Source organism: Vombatus ursinus, unplaced genomic scaffold (assembly GCF_900497805.2).
Source record: "Vombatus ursinus unplaced genomic scaffold, bare-nosed wombat genome assembly UNPS02010461.1, whole genome shotgun sequence".
Lineage (NCBI taxonomy): Eukaryota > Metazoa > Chordata > Mammalia > Diprotodontia > Vombatidae > Vombatus > Vombatus ursinus.
Genome location: NW_020950239.1, coordinates 5,817,936 through 5,838,842, shown reverse-complemented (window position 1 = coordinate 5,838,842; position 20,907 = coordinate 5,817,936). Strand labels below are relative to the sequence as shown.

Below are 20,907 nucleotides of genomic sequence, written 5' to 3'. Positions count from 1 at the left end.
AAGAAAGAAAGAAAGAAAGAAAGAAAGAAAGAAAGAAAGAAAGAAAGCAGGGAGGGAGGAAGGGAGGAATGAAGGAACAAAGGAAGGAAGATAACCAGAGTAAGTACAGAGGAATGGAGAGCTCAATGGTCTCAATGAAGATGAACAGGGTTAGGAGGAGTGAGGTATAGTTACGGTGATAGGAGGTTATAGTCAGATAGAAGAACACCAGAGTTCCTAATTAGGTAAGTAGTATACTTGTGGGTAATGGTAAGATCTAGTGTGTGACCAACCCATTATGTTATAGAAGTGAAATGAAGGAAAAGATCACAGAACTTAAGGATCCTGAAGAACTGATTCAGGTTAAGGAATCTAAGGGAGCTTCCATATGGATATCAAAACATCCTATTATGAGGGCAGGAGTTGGGGAGGACAGGAAGATGCTGAGCCAGATCCTGAACTCCTTGAGAAAAGAGGGAGGATGACCTAGGGTTCAGGATATTTCAGCCACCATTGTTTGGGTTAGGTGGGAAATTTTGATGAAATGAACTTTAAAAGAGGGAAAATTTCTGAATGAAAGAGATAAAAGGAGAGCATGGAAGTAAGAATGAGGAATAAGGAGTATTCTGAGTCCTCCTCCAGGACCGATGTGTCAGTGGATGTGAGAGAAGGTTCACACAATGTTGTGCCTAATCATATCTGCAGGTCCCTTCGTGAGAGGGGAGTCAGATCTCCCTGAAAGCTGGTAGTTAGAAAGGCAATGGAATGGTTGAACAAACTGTGGCATAGGGATCTAACAGAATGTTACTGAGTCATAAGAAATTAATTACAAAATGAGTGAATTCAGAGAAACTGGGAAGACTTGTATGAACTGCTGCAGAGTGAAATAAGCAGAACTAGAAGAATAACTTATACAATGATTACAATAATGTAAAGGAAGACAATATTGAAGAGCTTGATTACTCTGAGCAGTGCAAAGACCAACCATGGCTCCTAAAGACTGATCATGAAGCATGCTTCCCAACTGGAAAGAGAGGTGATGAACTCTAGGTGCTAAATGAGACTAACGTTTTCTGATGTGGCCAATGTGAGAATTTTTTTTTTCTTTGCTTGATTATAGCTATTTGTTACAGGGGAGGGTTTTTATTTTTATAGTAGGGAGATTTGTGGATGGAGAGGATAGGTAATGACTCAAGAAAAAATGAAAACCCAAAGAAAAACATTTTTAAAAAATACAAGGAAGACAACAGAAGGAAATTCAGGAGGAGACATAGACAGTCAGTTAACAAGCATGTATTAATTGCCTTTGATGTGTCAGGCATTATGCTAAGCCCTGGGCATTGTTGGTGTTAAATTGAATAAATACTTTAAAGAAACAGGCTGTATAATTTATATATATAATATATGTATATATACATATATATGTATGTATATATACATATGTGTATGTATCATATGTATCTTCTTTTTTCTTTCCAGGTTGACAGAGCACTTTAAGACTACATTTCCTGAAGCTAACTCTGAAAGTATTACGGAGATGGTTGAAAATCGGGCTGACTTTGCCTCCAAGTGCTGTCTGATGAATTCGCCTCCCCTATACTGTGGTACACAGGTAAGGACATTTAACTCTTCCATTTATCATCTCAGTGCCCAAGGCCTTGATTTTCTTTGGATTACCCTTTCTTTTCTGCATGATTGCCTTTGTCTTCATGAAATCATCTTTCCAGGAGCCTTTATAGGTCTGCTTTATTTAAGGCTTACCCTAGAATGCAAATTAACAAATATGTGATGACAGAATATCACTCACATTAGGATGAAATTTTACACATTTGTCAATATGAAAGTGCATGAGAATAAAGGGTACTCATTTTGAGTAGCTCATATTCTGGGTAATAATTTAGGTTCATTTTAATTTTTTTTAAGGGAGTAGTAGGGTAAATAAATTGGAGAACCTCTGTTAAGGACCTACCTTAGTGGCAACACAAGGTTGAGAGTAACATCTTTTCATACCATGGACAGCTCTTATGTGACATTCCATCTAGAAAAGAAGCATTCTCATAAGAACTGGGCTTTGGGCATTTGGGATTTTGGGTCTGTTTTGTTTATCAAGTAACATTGAGCCTGGAATCCTATATCCAAGATTTCCGTGGTTCAAAATTCTGGGTCCAGGGACTCCACTACCTGCAGTTAGTACTGAAGGTACAAATGAAACAAACCAAAACTGCAGCCCCACTTCTCTGTGCCACCAGGTCTAAGGCATGATGGAAGTGGACCTTTCCCCTCCATCCCATAGCTCGGTGTGTAGTGCCCACACTATGGGTCAAACAGAACCTTCACTCCCTACAGGCAGCTGAAAAGAATGAAATTGTCTTAGTCTAGTAGTTCTAAAAATGCAGCTTGTACCAGCTATAGCCAGTGGGAAGGCACTGTCTTCTCTCAGAAGAAGGTCTCTGCCCTGTCCCACAGGGATACTTCCATCTAAGGTGATCTGGGTATGTACAAAGGCTCTGTTACATTTTATGATATTTAAAACACTATCAGTTGTTAATATTATTGTGTAACTAAGTATCCTATAAATTAAATTAACTGTACTTTTGTGCTTTATTTTCAGATTGATTCTGAAACTAAAAACTTGTGTGGCCATGATTCATGTCTGTTGAATTCGGTATGTATGCAAATGGAAAAAGGTGACATCAGTTATCAGAGATGTAGTTTATAGCTAAGTGTCATAGAATTGTACAGCTAGAAGGAACCATTGAGATCATAGTCTAACCTAACCCTCAGTTTATAGTTGAGGAAACAGAGACCCAGAGGGGTTAACCCCAGAATTGTTATTCAATTGTTTCAGTCATGTTCAACTCTCTGGGATTCCATTTGGGGTTTTCTTGGCAAAAACAGTGCAGTGATTTGCCATTTCCTTCTCCAGCTCATTTTACAGATGAGGAAACTGAGGTAAACAGGGTTAAGTGACTTGCCCAGTGTCTTACAGCTAGTAAGTGTCTGAGGCTGGATTTGAACTCAGCTCTTCCTGACTTCTGGCCTAAAGCTCATCCATTTGACATCTAGATGATTACACTTCCTTAGAGCCAATGCTTTATTTATTTTTTAAAATTCTGGATGAAACAAAAAAGCAAAGAAAATGGGCATTTCTATACACATCAGAGAACAGAAAAGGATTATTGATAAAACATTATTATGTGATCTTATTTTTCTTTTTAAATATAATTAATTGAAATATATTAACATTAATATCAAATGTAATGATAGTAACATATATAAATGACAAATATATCTATTATTTCATATCACTGCTACTAATATTAATATTATGCCATTTGATATTATATTATTGATTATAATAAATTCCACATAGAACTTTCAAAGTTATCTGTCTTGCATGTGATTCTTTCTTGTTTTCCTTCCATTCTGTATCATTAAAAATGCTCCAATGATCCTCTCTTCTTTCTTTATCTTCTTTTTTGTTGCTCTAGCCCTAGCTCCTTCACTCACCACAACTCACCCCAAATTGGAAAAAAAAATCCTTGCTATCAATCTGCACAATCAAGTAAAACAAATTCCCTCATTAGCCACATTTAAACATTGATCTCTTATTCTGAATCTTGATTCCATCACTTCTGGCATGTTTCATCATCAGTCCTTTGGCATGCTGTATAATCATTGAACTAATCATAGTTCTTAAGTATTTCCAAGTTGTGTATTTTATTTTTTTAAAATTTTATTTATTGTATTTTTAATTTATGAAATAAACAAGCATTTCCATAACATAGCAGAATTTTTTTTAAATGATTATACATGAAACTGCAAATCTATTATATAAGTTGCACATTTTTATAATGTGATTGTTATATGTAATATTTATTATGTTATATAAATTATTCTCCCAATTCTGCTCACTCTATTCTGTATTATCTCATAATAGTCTTCCCAGAATTCCCTAAAACCATGCCTTCCATCATTTTGGTCCACTAATATTTGATTACATTTACATACTTTAATTTATCCTGGAATTCCCCAGTCAATGGGTGCCCCCTTCTTTCTAGTTCATTAATGTATGAAAAAGAGTTGCTATAAATATTTGTGTACATATGGGTCCTTTTCTTCTTTCTTTGACCTCTTTGGAATAGAAGCCTAGTCATGGTATTACATGGTCATGTATGTACAATTTAGTGACTTTGGGTGCATAGGATCAGCATGCTTTCCAGAATCACCGGGCCAATTAACAGTTTCACTAACATTGCAGTAGCAGGCCTATTTTACCACAACCTCTCAAACAATTGTCATTTGCTTTTTAAATCATCTTTGTTGTCTGACATGGGTGAGATGGAACCTCACAGTTGTTTCAACTTGCAAGTCTATTATTAGTGAATTAGAGCATTTTTTTCCTGTGGCTATAGATAGCTTTGAATTTCTATATTTGAAAACAGCCTGTTCATGTCTCTTGAACATTTATATATTGGGGAATGGCTCTTGTCACAAATTTTAGTCAGTTCCTTATACATTTTGGATTTGAGGGCTTTGTCAAAGAAACCTGCTACCAAGATTGTTTCTCATTTTCCTGTTTCCCTCTCATTTTAGCTTCATTGGTTTTGCTCATGCAAAAATGTAATTTTTGTAATAAAAATTGCCTATTTTATGTTCTTTTATCCTCTCTTCTCTCATTTGGTCATGAACTCTTCTTCTATAGTTGCAAAAGTTATTTTCTTCCTTACTTCTATAATTTGTTTATAATTTAATCTTTTATCCCTAAATGTTGTATTCTTTTGTAACTTATTTTGCATCTCTTGGGAGATGTTGATCTATACCTAATTTCTACTAGATTGTTTTCCAGTGTTCCCAAGAGTTTTTGTCAAATAGTCCTCATCTGAATAGCTGGGGTCTTTTGATACATAGAATACTATTCTGTTAGGTTTACTTGTGTTTGTATGTTGCATGATTAATCCACCACACTCATTTGACTTCTCTGTTTCTTACCATCTAGTACCATCTAGTTTTTGATGATTTCATTCATTCATATTGGTCTGATGAGGCACAATCAGACACACTGTAACTTGATTCAACTTTTCAAGAACAAAGGACAACAACTACTCTTTAATATAGTTTGAGATCTGCCAGGTTCTCGTCTCACTTTTTCCCCTTTTATTCCCATTAAATTTCTTGACCTTTCATCCCCTTAGGTGAATTTTTAATTTTATTTTTTTTCTGACTTTATAAAATAATCCCTTTGGTATATTGATTGGTATGGCACTAAGTGAATTAATTTATGTAGAATCATCAATTGCATTATATTAGCATTGGCTGCTTCTAAGCAAATAATATTTTCCCACTTATTTAGATCTGTCTTTATTTCTGTAAAGAATGTTTTATAGTTACATTCATATAATTCCAATGCATGGTTTTGTAGAGAGAGACTCCCCAATATTTTATACACACTGTAATTAGTTTGAATGGAACTTCTCTCTATTTCTTGCCGGGGTTTGTCAGCAATATATAGAAATACTGATGATTTTTGTAAATTTGTCTTGTATCCTGAAACTTAGCTGAGGTTTCTGGGTCCATTTATCTCTATACTTTCTAGTGTTGTTGCTATTGTTTTTCAACAGAAGAAGATGTGAATTTTTTTTCAAAAGCAGTTTTTGCTTCTATTGATCAAATCGTGATGTTTTTTACACAATATTTCCCTGTTTTTACCTTGTTTCTGATTTCTCTGTGCAAGAGAAAGACCTTCACATTGGAAATGACAAAAAAAAAATTGACTAACAGGGAGATGATATCCAAGATAAAGAGATAGTAGGAGAGTAAGTGGCACAATGGTTAGAATGCTGAGCCTGAAGTCAGGAAGACTCATCTTCCTGAGTTCAAATTTGGACTCAGATACTTACCCACTATGTGACCCTGGGCAACCTGGTTTGCCTCCGTTTTCTTATCTGTAAAGTGATCTGGAGAAGGAAATGGCAAACTACACCAGTATCTCTGCCAAGAAAACCCCAAATGGGGTCACGAAGAGTCAGACATGACTGAAAAATAGTGACTAAACAACAAAAGATACATAGCTGCCCTTGATGAATTTAAGTCACCTGACCCAGGTGAACTACATCCTAGGGTCCTGAAAGAAATGGCAGATCTGACAGCTGAGCCACTGACATTGATATTGAAAAAGCAAGGAAAAGAGGAGAGGTAGCTCAAGATTAGAGAAAGGCAAATGTCTCGATTTGCAAAAACAGAATGAGAATATAGTCTGCAAACTATATGACAGTGAGCTTGACCTCAAGTTATGGGAAAATTACTTGGCTTCGGCAAGAATACATCATGTCAAACTAAGTTTATATCTTTTTTTAAGATTTTTTTACATGCTTTGTTTTTACATTACAAACATTTCTAGATTCCTCCCCCACTCCACTCTGATAGTTCTAACGGTTAAGCAAAACTATCAAATCAATGCCTACAACATTACACCCCACCTCTCTACCTTTCAGTATTTCTTAAAATTATTAGAAATCTATCTTCCCTTTCCCCATTCTCTATCCCATTAAAAAAAAAGTGAGAGAGAAAAGGAAAAAATGCAATAAATATTCATTTCCAAGCAAAAGAAATTCCCTCATTGACTGTATGATAGATATGTCTATATCTATATTTATATCTATGTGTATGTAACATGTGTCTATCTACAAATATAGACATATATGTATCTTTACATATATCTATAGATGTTGGTAGATATATAACACATGGATCTATATTTATATAGATATATATAAACATATACATCTCCCTCCCTCTCCTATATGTGTGTATACATACATATGTGTATGTGTTTCTATATAAAATTCTGCCCCCTAAATCCATCACCTCTCTGTAGGAGGCTACTAGCATCTTTTATCACTGGTCCTCTGTACGGTCATTGTGTATATATCACAGTTCTTAAGTTGCTTGTCATCAGAGTGTTATTCTTATTATTGTATGAATTGCTCTGGTCCTGCTCATTTCACTCATCAGTTTCCACAAGTCTTCAAAGCTGTTTATTTTTATTACATGGATATTACCATATAAATTATTCTTTGGGATCTGTTCCCTTTAATCTGTACCAATTCATATGAGTCTTTCTATGTCTCTTTGAAATCTTCTATTTCCTCATTTCTTTTAACACGCACATTCCAAAATATTCACATGCTACAATCATTTTCATAATTGCAAAAATCAGTTTCTATGCAGCAATCGAAATCTTTCTTCTCATGCGAGGTTTTCCAATCTAATAGTGAAATCTATGGATGCGTTTGTGTGCAAATGAGGGATATTTTATCTTATCGTGTAACAATTGGGTTAGGCATGGGTCTTTTCTCATCATAGTTGGATCATCATAATTCCACTATGAAGATATTCAGGTGCTGGTCTTAGAGTATTGAACCTCATGAAAATTTCCTAAGCAGAACTATCAGCATATGCACTCATTTGTAAAATTTTTCTGACTTGCCATTTCTTTCTTTCCATTCTGTTCCATCAGGAACCAGTATGATGAATGACCCCTGGAGGCCTGAACTGACAAGAAATTGTTAAGCTTTTTAAAGAAACATAGAATCAACTCTCCTCCAACCTACAGAGCATTTTCCCCAGAACCACAGAAATACAGTGTATATGCAAATAAAAACAACTGATGTGGAGTGTATATCAAAGAAATTCTATAAAAAGTGCTGGCAAACCAATGACCTGGGATGTCTATTCTTTTGCTACACAGAGATGCTGAAGCACGGGTCCCATCCTGAGGATATGGGTTCTTTGAAGGCTAGGCATTTTCATTTTTGCCCTTGCATCCCCAGAACCTATGAGGATCTAGCCCATAGTACATGTTTAATAAAAGTTTATTGATTAATTGATAAAAAGTTCCTGCCCCTTTCAAAAACTGTAGTTTGTCTTTAAAATGAATGAAGAAAAAGCATTTATTTGGTACTTATATGTACCAAGCACTGGGCTTAGTACTGAGAATCCAAATGGAAAAGTAAGGCTCTCACATTCTACTGAAGGAGATAACACATTCAGATGGGTTCAGCTGCTGGGGGAGGTCCCTAGGGCATGGCTGCAGGGTGGAGAGGAGTAGAAGAACACGCTGGCTCTTAAGTTCAGAGATAACTCAGTGGTATGGTAGATAGAAATAGCTAAGAGATACAGCAGGCAGGAAACATTGCAGTCAGCGAGATCTGAGTTCAAATGTAGCCTCAGATACTTGCTGTGGGATCCTGGGAAGTCAAAACCTCTTGATCCGGGAAGTTGGACTCAGGACTCTAAGATCTCTCCTAGTTCTGACTTTGTGACTGTTCTTCAAATGTTCCTTCAATTTTTCCATCCACCAGGCACCAAAGAGGTACTAAAGTTGAACTTCTCTGTAATGATCCTTGCACTGGATAATTCAGTGCCTCTCTGATGCTCACTGACTGAACTATTCTCTCTCTTATTCAACATTTCTTTGTAGAAGACATGGAGAATCGAGATGTCTAGATACTGAGCTCCAACCCACTGCTTGCCATACTCAGTTAGTATTTTGATTAAGGTGGAGTTGGTCCAAATCAAACTGAGACTCATATGAAAGCCACATAAGGTCCTTAAGGAATCCCAAGCTCGAAATAACAAAATCCAAGTATGGGTAGTCTTCACTCATTCTAAGAAATCTAGCCGCTCCAGAGTCTGTGGGGTTATAGCCTCTATATTTTCATCACAAAATAATTAGAATGCAATTTTCATTTGGTATCCAATGTCCAGTATAACAGGACATTTTTAAATCATCCCCATCACTATTTGAAGGAGTCTAAGTAAAAAGAACCCATGGAATGTTGTTGTTCCTAGGGTTATAGTTTTCAAGTCCCAGGATGGCTTCCAAGTGGTGAGGTCAAAAGCCCAGTGGAGGGGCAACTAGGTGGCTCAGTGGATAGAGCCCTGGCCCTGGACTCGGGAGGACCTGAGTTCAAATCCAGCCTCAGATACATAACACTTACTAGCTGTGTGACCCTGGGCAAGTCACTTAACCCCACTGCTTAACCCAAAAAAAAAAGCCCACTTGACTTGGAGTAAGGGGTGCTAAGTTCCTATCCTAGCCATGTAATTCTGGGCAAAGCACTAACCCCTTTGGGCCTCTGTTTCTTCATCTATAAATTAATAATAATCAGTTAACAAACATTTATTAAGCACTTTCTATTTATCAGGTACTATGTTAGGTTCTGGGAACACAGATACAATGGATAAAATGGTCCCTGTCCTCAAGGAGTTTGCAATCAAACAATACTCAGACTCCTGCCTCCTTTGACATTCTATTCCAATGTCTTTTCCTAGCTTGAGGATTTGTCAAAAGCTATACCTGAACTGCCCAAGCTTGAGCAGGCCCTACCAATCTCCAAAGACTATGAATATGAGCCTGGTGATGGTCTATATGCCTGGTGCCTATTGTCCAAGGACAAATCTCACTAAGCTTAGACAGGCTTACCATGCAGCAACTCACAAAAACCTTTTTCTTGGATTTCAGAGGCATGATCTGTATTAGTAGAAGGAATATGTATACTGACACAATAAAGAAATCACAAGTCTTGGAAGTATTAAAGCACCTACCTCACAAGTTTATGGTGAAGAAAGTACCTTGTAATTTTTCAATACTTCAATGGATCCAGGATCTTCCTGAGGTAGCTAGGCCCTCCCTTGGCACGGATCACAATCCACCCACAGCTTCTCATCCCGTGTAACTCTTGTCTATGTCCACTGATGAAATATCCACAAGGGATTCACTAAGTGAGCTGAGTGCTCTCCTCCAAGTTGGTTCACATAATATGGGTATATTAAGAATGTATTAATAATAATGGCTATCCATTATCCCTTGGTTCTGAATGCAGTTATTATCTTGCTATAATGTATGTAAGGCCAGCTAGGTGGGGCACTGGATAGCTCCAGGCTTGGAGTCAGGAAGACCCAATTTTGAATCTGGCCTCAGACACTTAACTAGCTCTGTAACCCTGGCCAAGTCACTTAACCCTGTTTGCCTCAGCTTCCTCATCTGCAAAATGATCTGGAGAAGGAAATGGCAAACCTCTCCAGCATCTTTGTCAAGAAAACCCTACATGGGCTCACAAAGGGTCTGAAATGACTAAACAACAAAAAAGTATGACCAAGATCTATGTGTACCAATGAACTTTCTCTATTGGCTATCCATCCAAATTCATGTCATAAACATTAAAATTATATTTAAGTATAGATTATTGTTCTTACTCTGAGTCATACACAAAGTCATTGGGAAACCAGGACCAGAATGCTCAAACCCTGAATATAAACTTTTACTTTGGAGGAAAAAAAGGCATCCATGGAGAAATCCTCTTGTATATGGATTTCTTAGTGTCTCAGCAAGAGACAAGACCCTGAGAGTCTTGGTAAGCACTACGTACAGGGAGAGAGTGGACAGTGTGGGGTACACATAAGGAAAGAATTCTGGGAATAGTCTGTATTATGTTGTTAGTGGGAATTGTGACAAAGGCCATCATGACAAGATGGGCAGCCTTTGAAATTTGCATAGAACAGAAAAGTATGCTGGGAGTGGGAGTGGTAAAAAGCTTCCTGATCACAGTCTCATTCAGCTACTTTTCAGTTCAAGGAAGGAGAGATCTGGGGATATTTGTCTAGCTGCAGGACAGAGAGGGAGGGTAGTAATGACTAGACCTAAGATGCAAAATGGATTTCTGAACCATTAGATAATAGCTGAACTGAGAAACCTGGGAAAACCCAACAAAGGACAGACCTATTAATAGAAGACTTCTAAGGACAAGCCTAATCTTAGTCTAAGACTTGGTTCAGCCTGCTGAAGAAAGGTTTCTTAAGCATTGACTGAGAGGATTGACTGAGGAGACGTATAGCATTTCTCTGCAGAGAGAGGCTTGCCAATTTTACATCACTCCTAGTACATGGAAGACTAAGTCTGGGCAGAGGACTATAGCTGAGGCAGAGCAGGAAGCTGAAACCTGAATGCAAAGACTAGAGGAGCAGGCTAAAAAAGGCTTATTAACAACTTCCCAGGAAATGGCAGAGGTGGCTGAAAGAGTTGGTTAAGAGAGCTATAACCCTCCCCGACTACTACAGAATATCTAGTGGATGATGAAGAGAGATTTGAGTAACCCTGAAGACAGCTGAAGATACAGGAGATAAGACAGCAGAGGGCAAAACATAAGTAATAGTTATTGCTAGCATCTGTTACAGCACTTTCAGGTTTGCAAAGCACTTCATAAATATTATCTTATTTGGTTCTCACAATAACCCTATGGGGTAGGTATGATTATTATTTCCATTTTGTAGATGAGGAAACTGAGGCAGACAGAAGTTTAAACAACTTGCCCAGAGTCACAGAGTAAGAAAGTACCTGAGGCAGGATTTGAATTCAGGGCTTTTTGACTCCAAGTCCAGCATTCTATCCATTGCATCACTCTGTGGTATCCCCCAATACCAAGCGGGAAGTTATGTCCAGTAGGGAGCAACATAGTAAGACATTACCAGACACTGGCTACTTTGTAGCATTGGAGGTGTGACCTGACCTGCATTGGAGTGCCCTAATCTTTCATGTTCTTTATTTATTACTCATGTTCTTCATACAATTACCCTGATCAGACATGTTTCTTATGTGTACATACCCCTCACACGATTCCTATGCTGATTCATTCTTCCCATTGAGGACATATTTACTTGTGGGAAAATGAGCTTAAGATCTATGGGGATAGTGCTTTGTTGTAATTATATTAGTACATTATTTCATTAGATACTTTTTTGTGAACTAAATGTGTCTTCCAGTTGACTAGTAAAAGTAAACACATTGGTGAGGGCTCGTGATCTAAAGTTGAGAGATGATTTTGACCTATAAAGTATTTCTAACCTGGGATGGCTACCTGGTAGCGAGTTTCCTGAATAAGGTGAGATTCTCAGGTGTTACATATATTTTTAGCCTCTTTTTTTTCCCCTTTTTCAAAAGGCTTATATTTAACTCCAGACATAAATCAGTAAGGGAACTGATCACGATGTGCACAATAAGCTGATTTTCTTTAAAATGAAATAACTATTCTCTGGCTAAGTTGTTCTCATCTAAACAATTACCACTGCCTGCTCTTAATGAGATTCCCAGAAAAAGCAACATCACTTTCCAAAAGCTCCATTTAATTTCAAAAGCACCTTCAACACGCGGAACTTTAGTTGTTACATCAGCCATTTGGCAATCCTGTTGAGAAACAAGAACTTCTGGCTGCACAGATGATACACAAGAGGCTTGATTCACTTCTACATTATCCAAATGTAGATAAAGAAATACAAATAGAAATCTTTGCTGAAGATCTTTCTTCTTAAACACTCACAATGAACATTGTGGTAGATGTCTAAGTGTGAGTGAAGAGATTTTTAGCAAGAAATAGAGAACTGGTAAAATTTGAAGGTCCCCAAGACACTCATGCCCCTCTAGTGTTGGTTGAAAAAAATAAGTAAATAGATAGGCAGTTATATATTACTGATAGGCACTTTTAATTCAAACAGGCTAAATTGAAAGATAAGATAGACACTGACATCTAGTGGTAGAAAAGGGGTATAACACACCACCACATTATTCAGGATCTTCTATCTCACCTTTCCATGAAGAAAAAAAAAATGGTGACCTTAACTTTCACTGATTCTGCCAAAACCTTCAATACAAGATGATGACAGTCTAAGAAAGTGAAGTTGTAAGTTTCCCAATGGAGATTATAAAAGAAATTGAGTTCCTTATTCCTGTGGCTATCTAGCCCACCCACCTCCATTCCTACCACAATAATATAACTTTCAGAAAGTAGCTTGGGTAGCAGCACCCTACTCAGGTGCCAATGAATCAAAAATGAAGCCAGAAATTACCTCCCTCCTTCTCCAGTTAGAGAAAAGCTTCTCTCAGTTCTTGTGCTGGAGATGATAAGATCTGCTCTTGAATTGTGGAGTTGTGGAGAGAGGTGTGAGTGGAGTAACTAGGCTGGCAGAGGGCCAGACCTTCCAGTGATAGGTGTAACTGTAGAAGAGCACTAGGGTGATTTGTAATGTTACTCCCAATAGCCACACAATCCCTTGAGTCTCCGGCTTTCTAAAGTCCGAACCCTTGCTGGAATACAATACACTCTCTCTTCTCCTCTACCTCTCAGAATGTTTGCCTCTCTTTGAAACACTAATCATGGGAGCCAAGATGGTGAAGAGAAGCCAGCAAGTTGCCTGAGCTCTTCCAAGTTTCCCTCAGGAAAAAAAAAACATTAAATCAAGCCTCTAAATGGATTCTGAAGCAACAGAACCTACGAAAAGATGGAGCAAAACTTTTCCAGCTTAAGATAACTTAGAAGGACTTCAAAAAAGGTCTGTCTCACTTGGGTAAAAAGGGAGCACAGCCTAGCACAGGCAGTGTCCAGATAAGCCAGTGGGAGGCCCTTAGCCATGGCACAGATAAGCAACTGAGGTCCAAGGTCCTGGCTCAGTAGGTCAGTGACACAGCATGCCAGCCATGAGGCCTCCAGTCCCAGCACAAAAGGCAAGTTGCCAGCCCAGGAACCCCTGGCACAACAGGTGTGACTAGGCTGGGCCACCCCAGCACATTGGTAAGCCATCAGCACCTGAAGCCCCAGCACAGAAAGCCAGTGTCCAGGCCCCTGGCCCCCAACACAAGAAGCTTGGGGCAGTGCCCCATGTGCCACAAGAACAGAACTCAACTTTAAAAGTCATGAAATAGGCTAAAAAAGAGTAAAAAAAAGAGAGAGAGAGAGAGAGAGAGAGAAAGAAGAATCCTGATGACTATAGCAACGGGAAAGATCAAAACACAAACTCAGAAGAGGACAACAATGTCAAAATGCCTCTTTGCAAAGCCTCAAAGGGGAAGATGAATTGGTCTCAAGACCAAAAGTCCTTCTTGGAAGAGCTCAAAAAGAATTTTAAAAATCAAATAAAAGAGGTGGAAGAAAAATTGGGAAAAGAAATGAGACTTATGCAAGAGAGAGTCAACAGCTTGGAAAAAGGACAAAAATTGACTGAAGAAAACAATTCCTTAAAAAATACAGTTGGCCAAATGGAAAGAAATACACTGAAGAAAACAACTCCTTTAAAAGTAGAATTGGCCAAATGGAAAAGGAAGCACAAAAGCTAATGGAAGAAAATAATTCCTTAAAAATTAGAATTGGGCAAGTGGAAGCTAATAACTCTACAAGACATTAAAAACCAGTCAAACAAAATCAAAAGAATGAAAAAATAGAAGAAAATGTAAAATATCTCATTGGAAAAAAAAACTGACCCAGAAAATAGATCCAGAAGAGATTATTTAAGTATTATTGGGTGATCTGACAGCCATGATCGAGAGAGAGAGAGAGAGAGAGAGAGCCTGGACAGCATCTTTCAAGAAATTATCAAGGAAAATTGCCCTGATATCCTAAAACTGAAGAGTAAAATAGTAATTGAAAGAATCTACCAATCACCTCCTGAAAAAGATCCCAAAATGAAAACTCCAAGGAATATTGTAGCCAAATTCCAAAATGAAGAGGTCAAGAAGAAAATATTGCAATATCCTGAAAGAATCAATTCAAATATCAAGGAGTCACAGTCAAGACTGCACAGGACTTAACAGTTTCAACATTAAAAGATCATAAGGTTTGGAATATGATATTCCAGAAGGCAAACAAGCTTGGATTACAACCAAGAATCAGCTACCGAGCAAAACTGAACATAATCTTTTGGGGGTGGGGAATAGACATTCAATTAAATAGGGGGCTTTCAAACTTTCATGATGAAAAGACCAGAGCTGAACAAAAAATTCAGTCTTCACAAGACTCAAGAGAAGTATAAAAAAATAAACAGGAAAAAAAATGGTTATGGTTAACCATTCAATCAATACGGTTAAACTGTTTGTATCCCTACATGGGAAGATGATACTTGTAACTCTCAAGAACTGTATCTTTTATTAGGGCAGTTAGAAGCATACATAGACAGAGGTTGTGGGTATAAGTTGACTTTGATGTGATGATGTTAAAAAAATAAAGGGGTTGGAAAAAAGGATTGTGTTGGGAGAAGAAGAAAGGGGGAGGCAGAACAGGGTAAACTACATCACATGAAGAGGCACAAAAGACCTATTACAGTAGAGGGAAAGAATGGAGGGAGTGACCATTGTTTGAACCTTACTCTCTTTGTATTTGGCTCAAAGAGGGAATAACATACATACACAGTTGGGTATAGAAATTTATTTTACCATACAGGAAAGTAAGAGAGGAAAGGGGAAAGAAAAGGGTCAGGAGCGGGGGCTGATAGAAGGGAGGGCAGATTAAGGGCAATGGTCAGAAGCAAAACACTGGTGAGGAAGTACAAGGGAAAGGAAACAGAAAAGTATAAACAGCGGGAAAATAGGATAGAAGGAAATATACAGTTAATAATCATAACTGTGAAGGTGAATGCGATGAACTTTCCCATAAAATGGAAGTGAACAACAGAGTGGATTAAAAACCAGAATCCTACAATACATTGTTTATAAGAAACACATTTGAAGCAGAGAGTGAGAAATACATACAGAGTAAAGATAAGAGGCAAGAGCATCATGTATTATGCTTCAGCTGAAGTTAAAAAAAAAAGCAGGGGTGGCAATCCTGATCTCAGACAAAGCAAAAGCAAAAATAGATCTAATTAAAAGAGATAAGGAAGGGAACTACATTCTGCTAAAAGGTACCATAAACAATGAAGTAATATCAATAGTAAACATATATGAACCAAGCTGTATAGCATCCAGTTTCTTAGAGGAGAAGTTAAGTGAGTTGCAGGAAGAAATAGACAGCAAAACTATACTAATGGGGGACATCAACCTCCCCCTCTCAGAACTAAATAAATTTAACCACAAAATAAACAAGAAAGAGGTTAAGAAGGTTAACAGAATTTTAGAAAAGTTAGATAAGATAGACCTCTGGAGAAAATTGAATGGGGATAGAAAGGAATATACCTATTTCTCAGTGGCATGTGGCATATGCACAAAAATTGACCATGTATTAGAGCATAAAAAAACTCACAAACAAATGCAGAAAGGCAGAAATATTAAATGTGTCCTTTTCAGATCATGATGCAATAAAAATTACATTTAATAAAGGGCCATGGAAAGATAGATTAAAATTAATTGGAAACTAAATAATCTAATCCTAAAGAATGAGTGGATCAAATATCAAATCATAAAAACTATCCATAATTTCATTATAGAAAATTACAATAATGAGGCAACACACTAAAATATGGGATATAGTCAAAGCAGTTCTTAGGGAAAACTTTATATCTCTAAATGCTTACATGAATAAAACAAAGAAAGAGGAGATCAATGAATTGGTTGTACAACTAAAAAGGCTAGTAAAAAGAACAAATTAAAAATCCCCAATTAAATACCAAATTAGAAATTCTGAAAATCAAGGAAAAGATTAGTAAAATTGAAAGTAAGAAAACTATTGAACTAATAAATAAAAGTAGGGGCTGATTTTATGAAAAAATATATAAACCTTTGGTTAATTTGATAAAAAAAACAGAAAAAAAAACAAATTATCTGTATCAAAAATGAAAAGGGTGAATTCACCATCAATAAAGAGTGAAGTAAAGTAGTAATTAGGAACTATTTTGCCCAGCTACATGCCAATAAATCTGACAATCTAAGTGAAATGAATGCATATTTATAAAAATATAAATTGCCCAGATGAACAGAAGAGGAAATAAAATAGCAAAATAACCCCATTTTAGAAAAAGAAATTGAAGAAGCCATCAATGAACTCCTTAAGAAAAAATCTCCAGGGCCAGATGAATTTACAAGTGAATTCTACCAAATATTTAAAGAACAATTAATTCCAATACTATATAAACTATGGGAAAGTGGGTGAAGGAGGACTATAAAATTCATTTTATGACCTAAATATGGTGCTGATGCCTAAACCAGGAAGAGCAAAAACAGAGAAAGAAAATTATAGACCAATTTCCCTAATGAATATTGATGCAAAAATTTTAAATAAAATATTAGCAAGAGATTACAGCAATTTATCACCAGGATAATACACTATGACAAGGTTGGATTTATACCAGGAATGCAGGGCTGATTCAATGTTAAAAAAACTATCAGCATAATTGATGATATCAACAACAAAACTAACAGAAATCATATGATTATCTCAATAGATGCAGAAAAAGCTTTTGACAAAATACTGCACCCATTTCTATTAAAAACACTAAAGAGCATAGGAATAAACAGAGTTTTCCTTCAAATTATAAGTAGTATCTGATGAGGTCTAGAGGTTTAGGGGTGCTTGAACCCTAAGATCACAACACATCGCAGATCCTGCCTGAAAGAATTTCACCCAAATCTTTCAGCCAAAGAAAAAGTTCATTAGAGATAAATCATACAGGCCAGACTCTTAAGGAATCTGAACATTAGTGAGGCCCATAGGGATGAGGAAGCATGAGGAAGTCTCAGCATTTAAATGGGGGCCAAGGTGGATCTTATATATGCTCAAGTAATTTTGGGTGACCAGAGCAAAGGCTGGGAAGAGGATCTGGGTGACTGGGGGAGGAGTTTAGGGAGAATTCTGATTGGAATGTCTGGGAGGTTGAATAGACAATGGGAATAGATAATGAAGGGAACTGGAAGGAAGAGGTTTGAATGGGGTCTGGATCTTCATTAGGTTTTCAAAAAGAGACAGGGAGAGACTATAAGGAAAAATCACTGAGTGGAATATAGCCTCAGGTAACCATTTGAGACTAGAGTGAGTTTAAGGGCTTTCTGGAGGGCTGTAGACAAATGGGAGCCAAATTCTTTTTGGAGCAAAGGACAAAGGTATTGGCTTGAGCCTATACTCCATCAGTATCTATGCAACACTATCAATAAGCATTATATGTAATGGAGATGAGAAAGAAGCTTTCCCAATAAAATCATGGATAAAACAAGGATGCCCATTATCACCACTATTATTCAATATTGCACTAAAATGTTAGCTTTAGCAATAAGAAAAGAAAAAGAAACTGAAGGAATTAGAATAGACAATAAGGAAATAGTACTATCACTCTTTGCAGACAATATGATAGGGCAGAGAATCCTAGAGGTTGAACTAAAAAGAAATACTTGAAACAATTCACAACTTTAGCAAAGTTGCAGGATACAAAATAAACCCACACAAATCATCAGCATTTCTATATATTACTAACAAAGCCCAACAGCAAGAGTTAGAAAGAGAAATTCCATTTAAAATAACCTTAGACAAAATAAAATATTTGGAAGTCTAACTGCCAAGACAAACGCAGGAACTACATAAACACAATTACCAAACACTTTTCACACAAATAGAGTCATGTCTAAACAATTGGGAAAACATCAACTGCTCATGGGTGGGCTGAGTTAATGTAATAAAAATGACAATTCTACCTAAATTAATGTACTTTTTCAATGCCATACCAATCAAACTACCAAAATATTATTTTATAGAGCTAGAAAAAAATAATAACAAAATTCATCTGGAAGAACAAAAGATCAAGATATCAAGGGAATTGATGAAAAGAAAGGCAAAGGAGGGTGGCCTAGCTGTACCAGATCTAAAACTGTATTATAAAACAGCAATCATCAAAACTATTTGTATTGGCTAAGAAATACAGTGGTGGATCAATGGGCTAGGTTAGGTACACAAGACATAGTAGTCAATGATCATAATAATCTGTTTGATAAACTCAAAGACTCCAGCTTCTGGAATAAGAACTCACTATTTGACAAAAAACTGCTGGGAAAACTGGAAAATAGTATAGCAGGAACTAGGCATAGACCAAAATTTCACACCAAACACCAAAATAAGGCCGGGCATGTGATTTAGACATTTAAACATAAAGGGTGGTACCATAAGCAAATTAGGAGAGCAAGGAATAGTTTACCTGTCAGATCTATGGAGAAGGGGAGAATTTATGACCAAACAAAAGATAAAACATTATGAAATGCAAAATGGATAATTTTGATTACAGTAAATTTAAAAGGTTTTTCACAAACAAAACCAATGCAATCAAGGTTAGAAGGAAAGCAGAAAGCTAGGAAACAATTTTTATAGTCAGTGTTTCTGATAAAGGCCACATTTCTCAAATATATAGAGAAGTGGGTCAAATTTATAAGACTACAAGTCATTCCCCAATTAATAAATGGTCGAAGAATATGAACAGGCAGTTTTCAGGTGAAGAAATTAAAGCTATCTATAGTTATATGAAAAAAATGCTCTAAATCGCTATTGATTAGAGAAATGCAAATCAAAAGAACTCTGAGGTACCACCTCACATCTATCAGATTGATTAATATGACAGAAAAATAAAATGTAAAAGTGAAAAAAAAAGACAAATGTTGGAGAAGATGTGGGGAAATTGGGACACTAATGGATTGTTGGTGGGGTTGTGAACTGATCCAATCATTCTGGAGAACAATTTGGAACTATGCCCAAAGGGCTATAAAATTGTGCATACCCTTTAATTCAGCAATACCACTACTAGGTCTGTATTCCAAAGAGATCATAAAAAAGGGTAAAGGACCCACATGTACAAAAGGATTTATAGCAGCTCTTCTTGTGGTGGCAAAGAATTGGAGATTGAGGTGATACCCATCAATTAGGGAATGGCTGAACAAGTTGTGGTATATGAATATAATGGAATACTATTGTTCCATAAGAAATGATGAGTAGGTGGATTTCAGAAGAACCTGGAATGATTCACATGAACTAATGCTGAGTGAAGTGAGCAGAACCAGAACATTGTACACAGTAACAGCAACATTGTGTGATGATCAACTACGAATGATTTAGCTCTTCACAGCAATACAATGATCCAAGCCAATTTCAAGAGTCATGATGGAAAATGCTATTCACATCCAGAGAAAGAACTATGGAGTCTGAATGAGGATTGAAGCATACTACTTTCATTTTTGGTTTTTTTTTTTTTCTTCCTTGTGGTTTTTCCTTTCTGTTCTGATTCTTCTTTCACAACATGACTAATGTGGAAATATGTTTAATATGGTTGTACATGTATAACCCATATCAGATTACTTGCTCTTTAGGGGGGAGGGAGGAGAGGAGGGAAGGAGAGAGAAAAAAAATTGGAATTCAAAATCTTTTAAAAGTGAATGTTGAAATTATCTTTACATGTAATTGAAAAAATATAAAATACTATTAAGTGGGAAAAAAGACCAACATATAATACAGAGACTAGGCTCAGTTTTGTTTTCTTTTGTTAGCTTTAATAGAAAAAAGAATAAGGTAGAAAAAATGGATAAATGAGAAAGGAGGAGGAAATTATTATTTCACATCATTGATTCTCTTACTCATATAAATACTGGCAGCTAGATGGCGCAGTAAATACAGTGCTGGAGTCAGGAAGACTTGAATTCATATCCAACCTCAGACACCAATGGTGTGATCTTAGGTAGGTCACTTAACCTCTGTCTACCTTAGTTTCCTCAACTAAAAAATGGAAATCATAATAGCACTTTACAGAGTTGTTATGAAGATCAACTATTTGTACAGTGTTTAACATAGTGCCTGGAATACAGTAAGTACTTAATAAATGTTTATCCCCTTCCCTTACAATTAATTGAGGCACACAGAAAGAAGAATATCCTCATTTATATCTCAGTCACCCAAAAGAGAGAGTTGAACAAGTACACGTATAAATTTAGCGTCTACATACATTAAACTGAAAAAAAAAAAGGAAAAAAATAAGCACAGGGAAAGGGAACAGGAGGGGTGAAAATAGAGCACAGATGTAGGGAGGAAATGGTCACAAACAAACACAAGTCGAGTTCAGATCATAAAGATTATAAATGCTGGGTGAAAGAGAGAAAAAGTTATAAAAACTAAAGAACAGGGTCTAGACTTGAAGGAGAAATGA

At 36.6% G+C, this 20,907-nt stretch overlaps 1 protein-coding gene across 1 annotated transcript in view; it reads left to right on the top strand.

Annotated features, from left to right (window-relative positions):
* GC (GC, vitamin D binding protein) overlaps positions 1-7,697 on the top strand; it is a 45,734-nt gene extending 38,037 nt beyond the window's left edge. Inside the window, exons 11-13 of the mRNA XM_027854460.1 lie at positions 1,459-1,591; positions 2,591-2,644; positions 7,499-7,697. Coding sequence (XP_027710261.1) covers positions 1,459-1,591; positions 2,591-2,644; positions 7,499-7,510 — 199 coding nt within the window. The 3' untranslated portion in view covers positions 7,511-7,697. The remainder of the gene's footprint in view (positions 1-1,458; positions 1,592-2,590; positions 2,645-7,498) is intronic.
* The last annotated feature ends 13,210 nt before the right edge of the window (positions 7,698-20,907 follow it).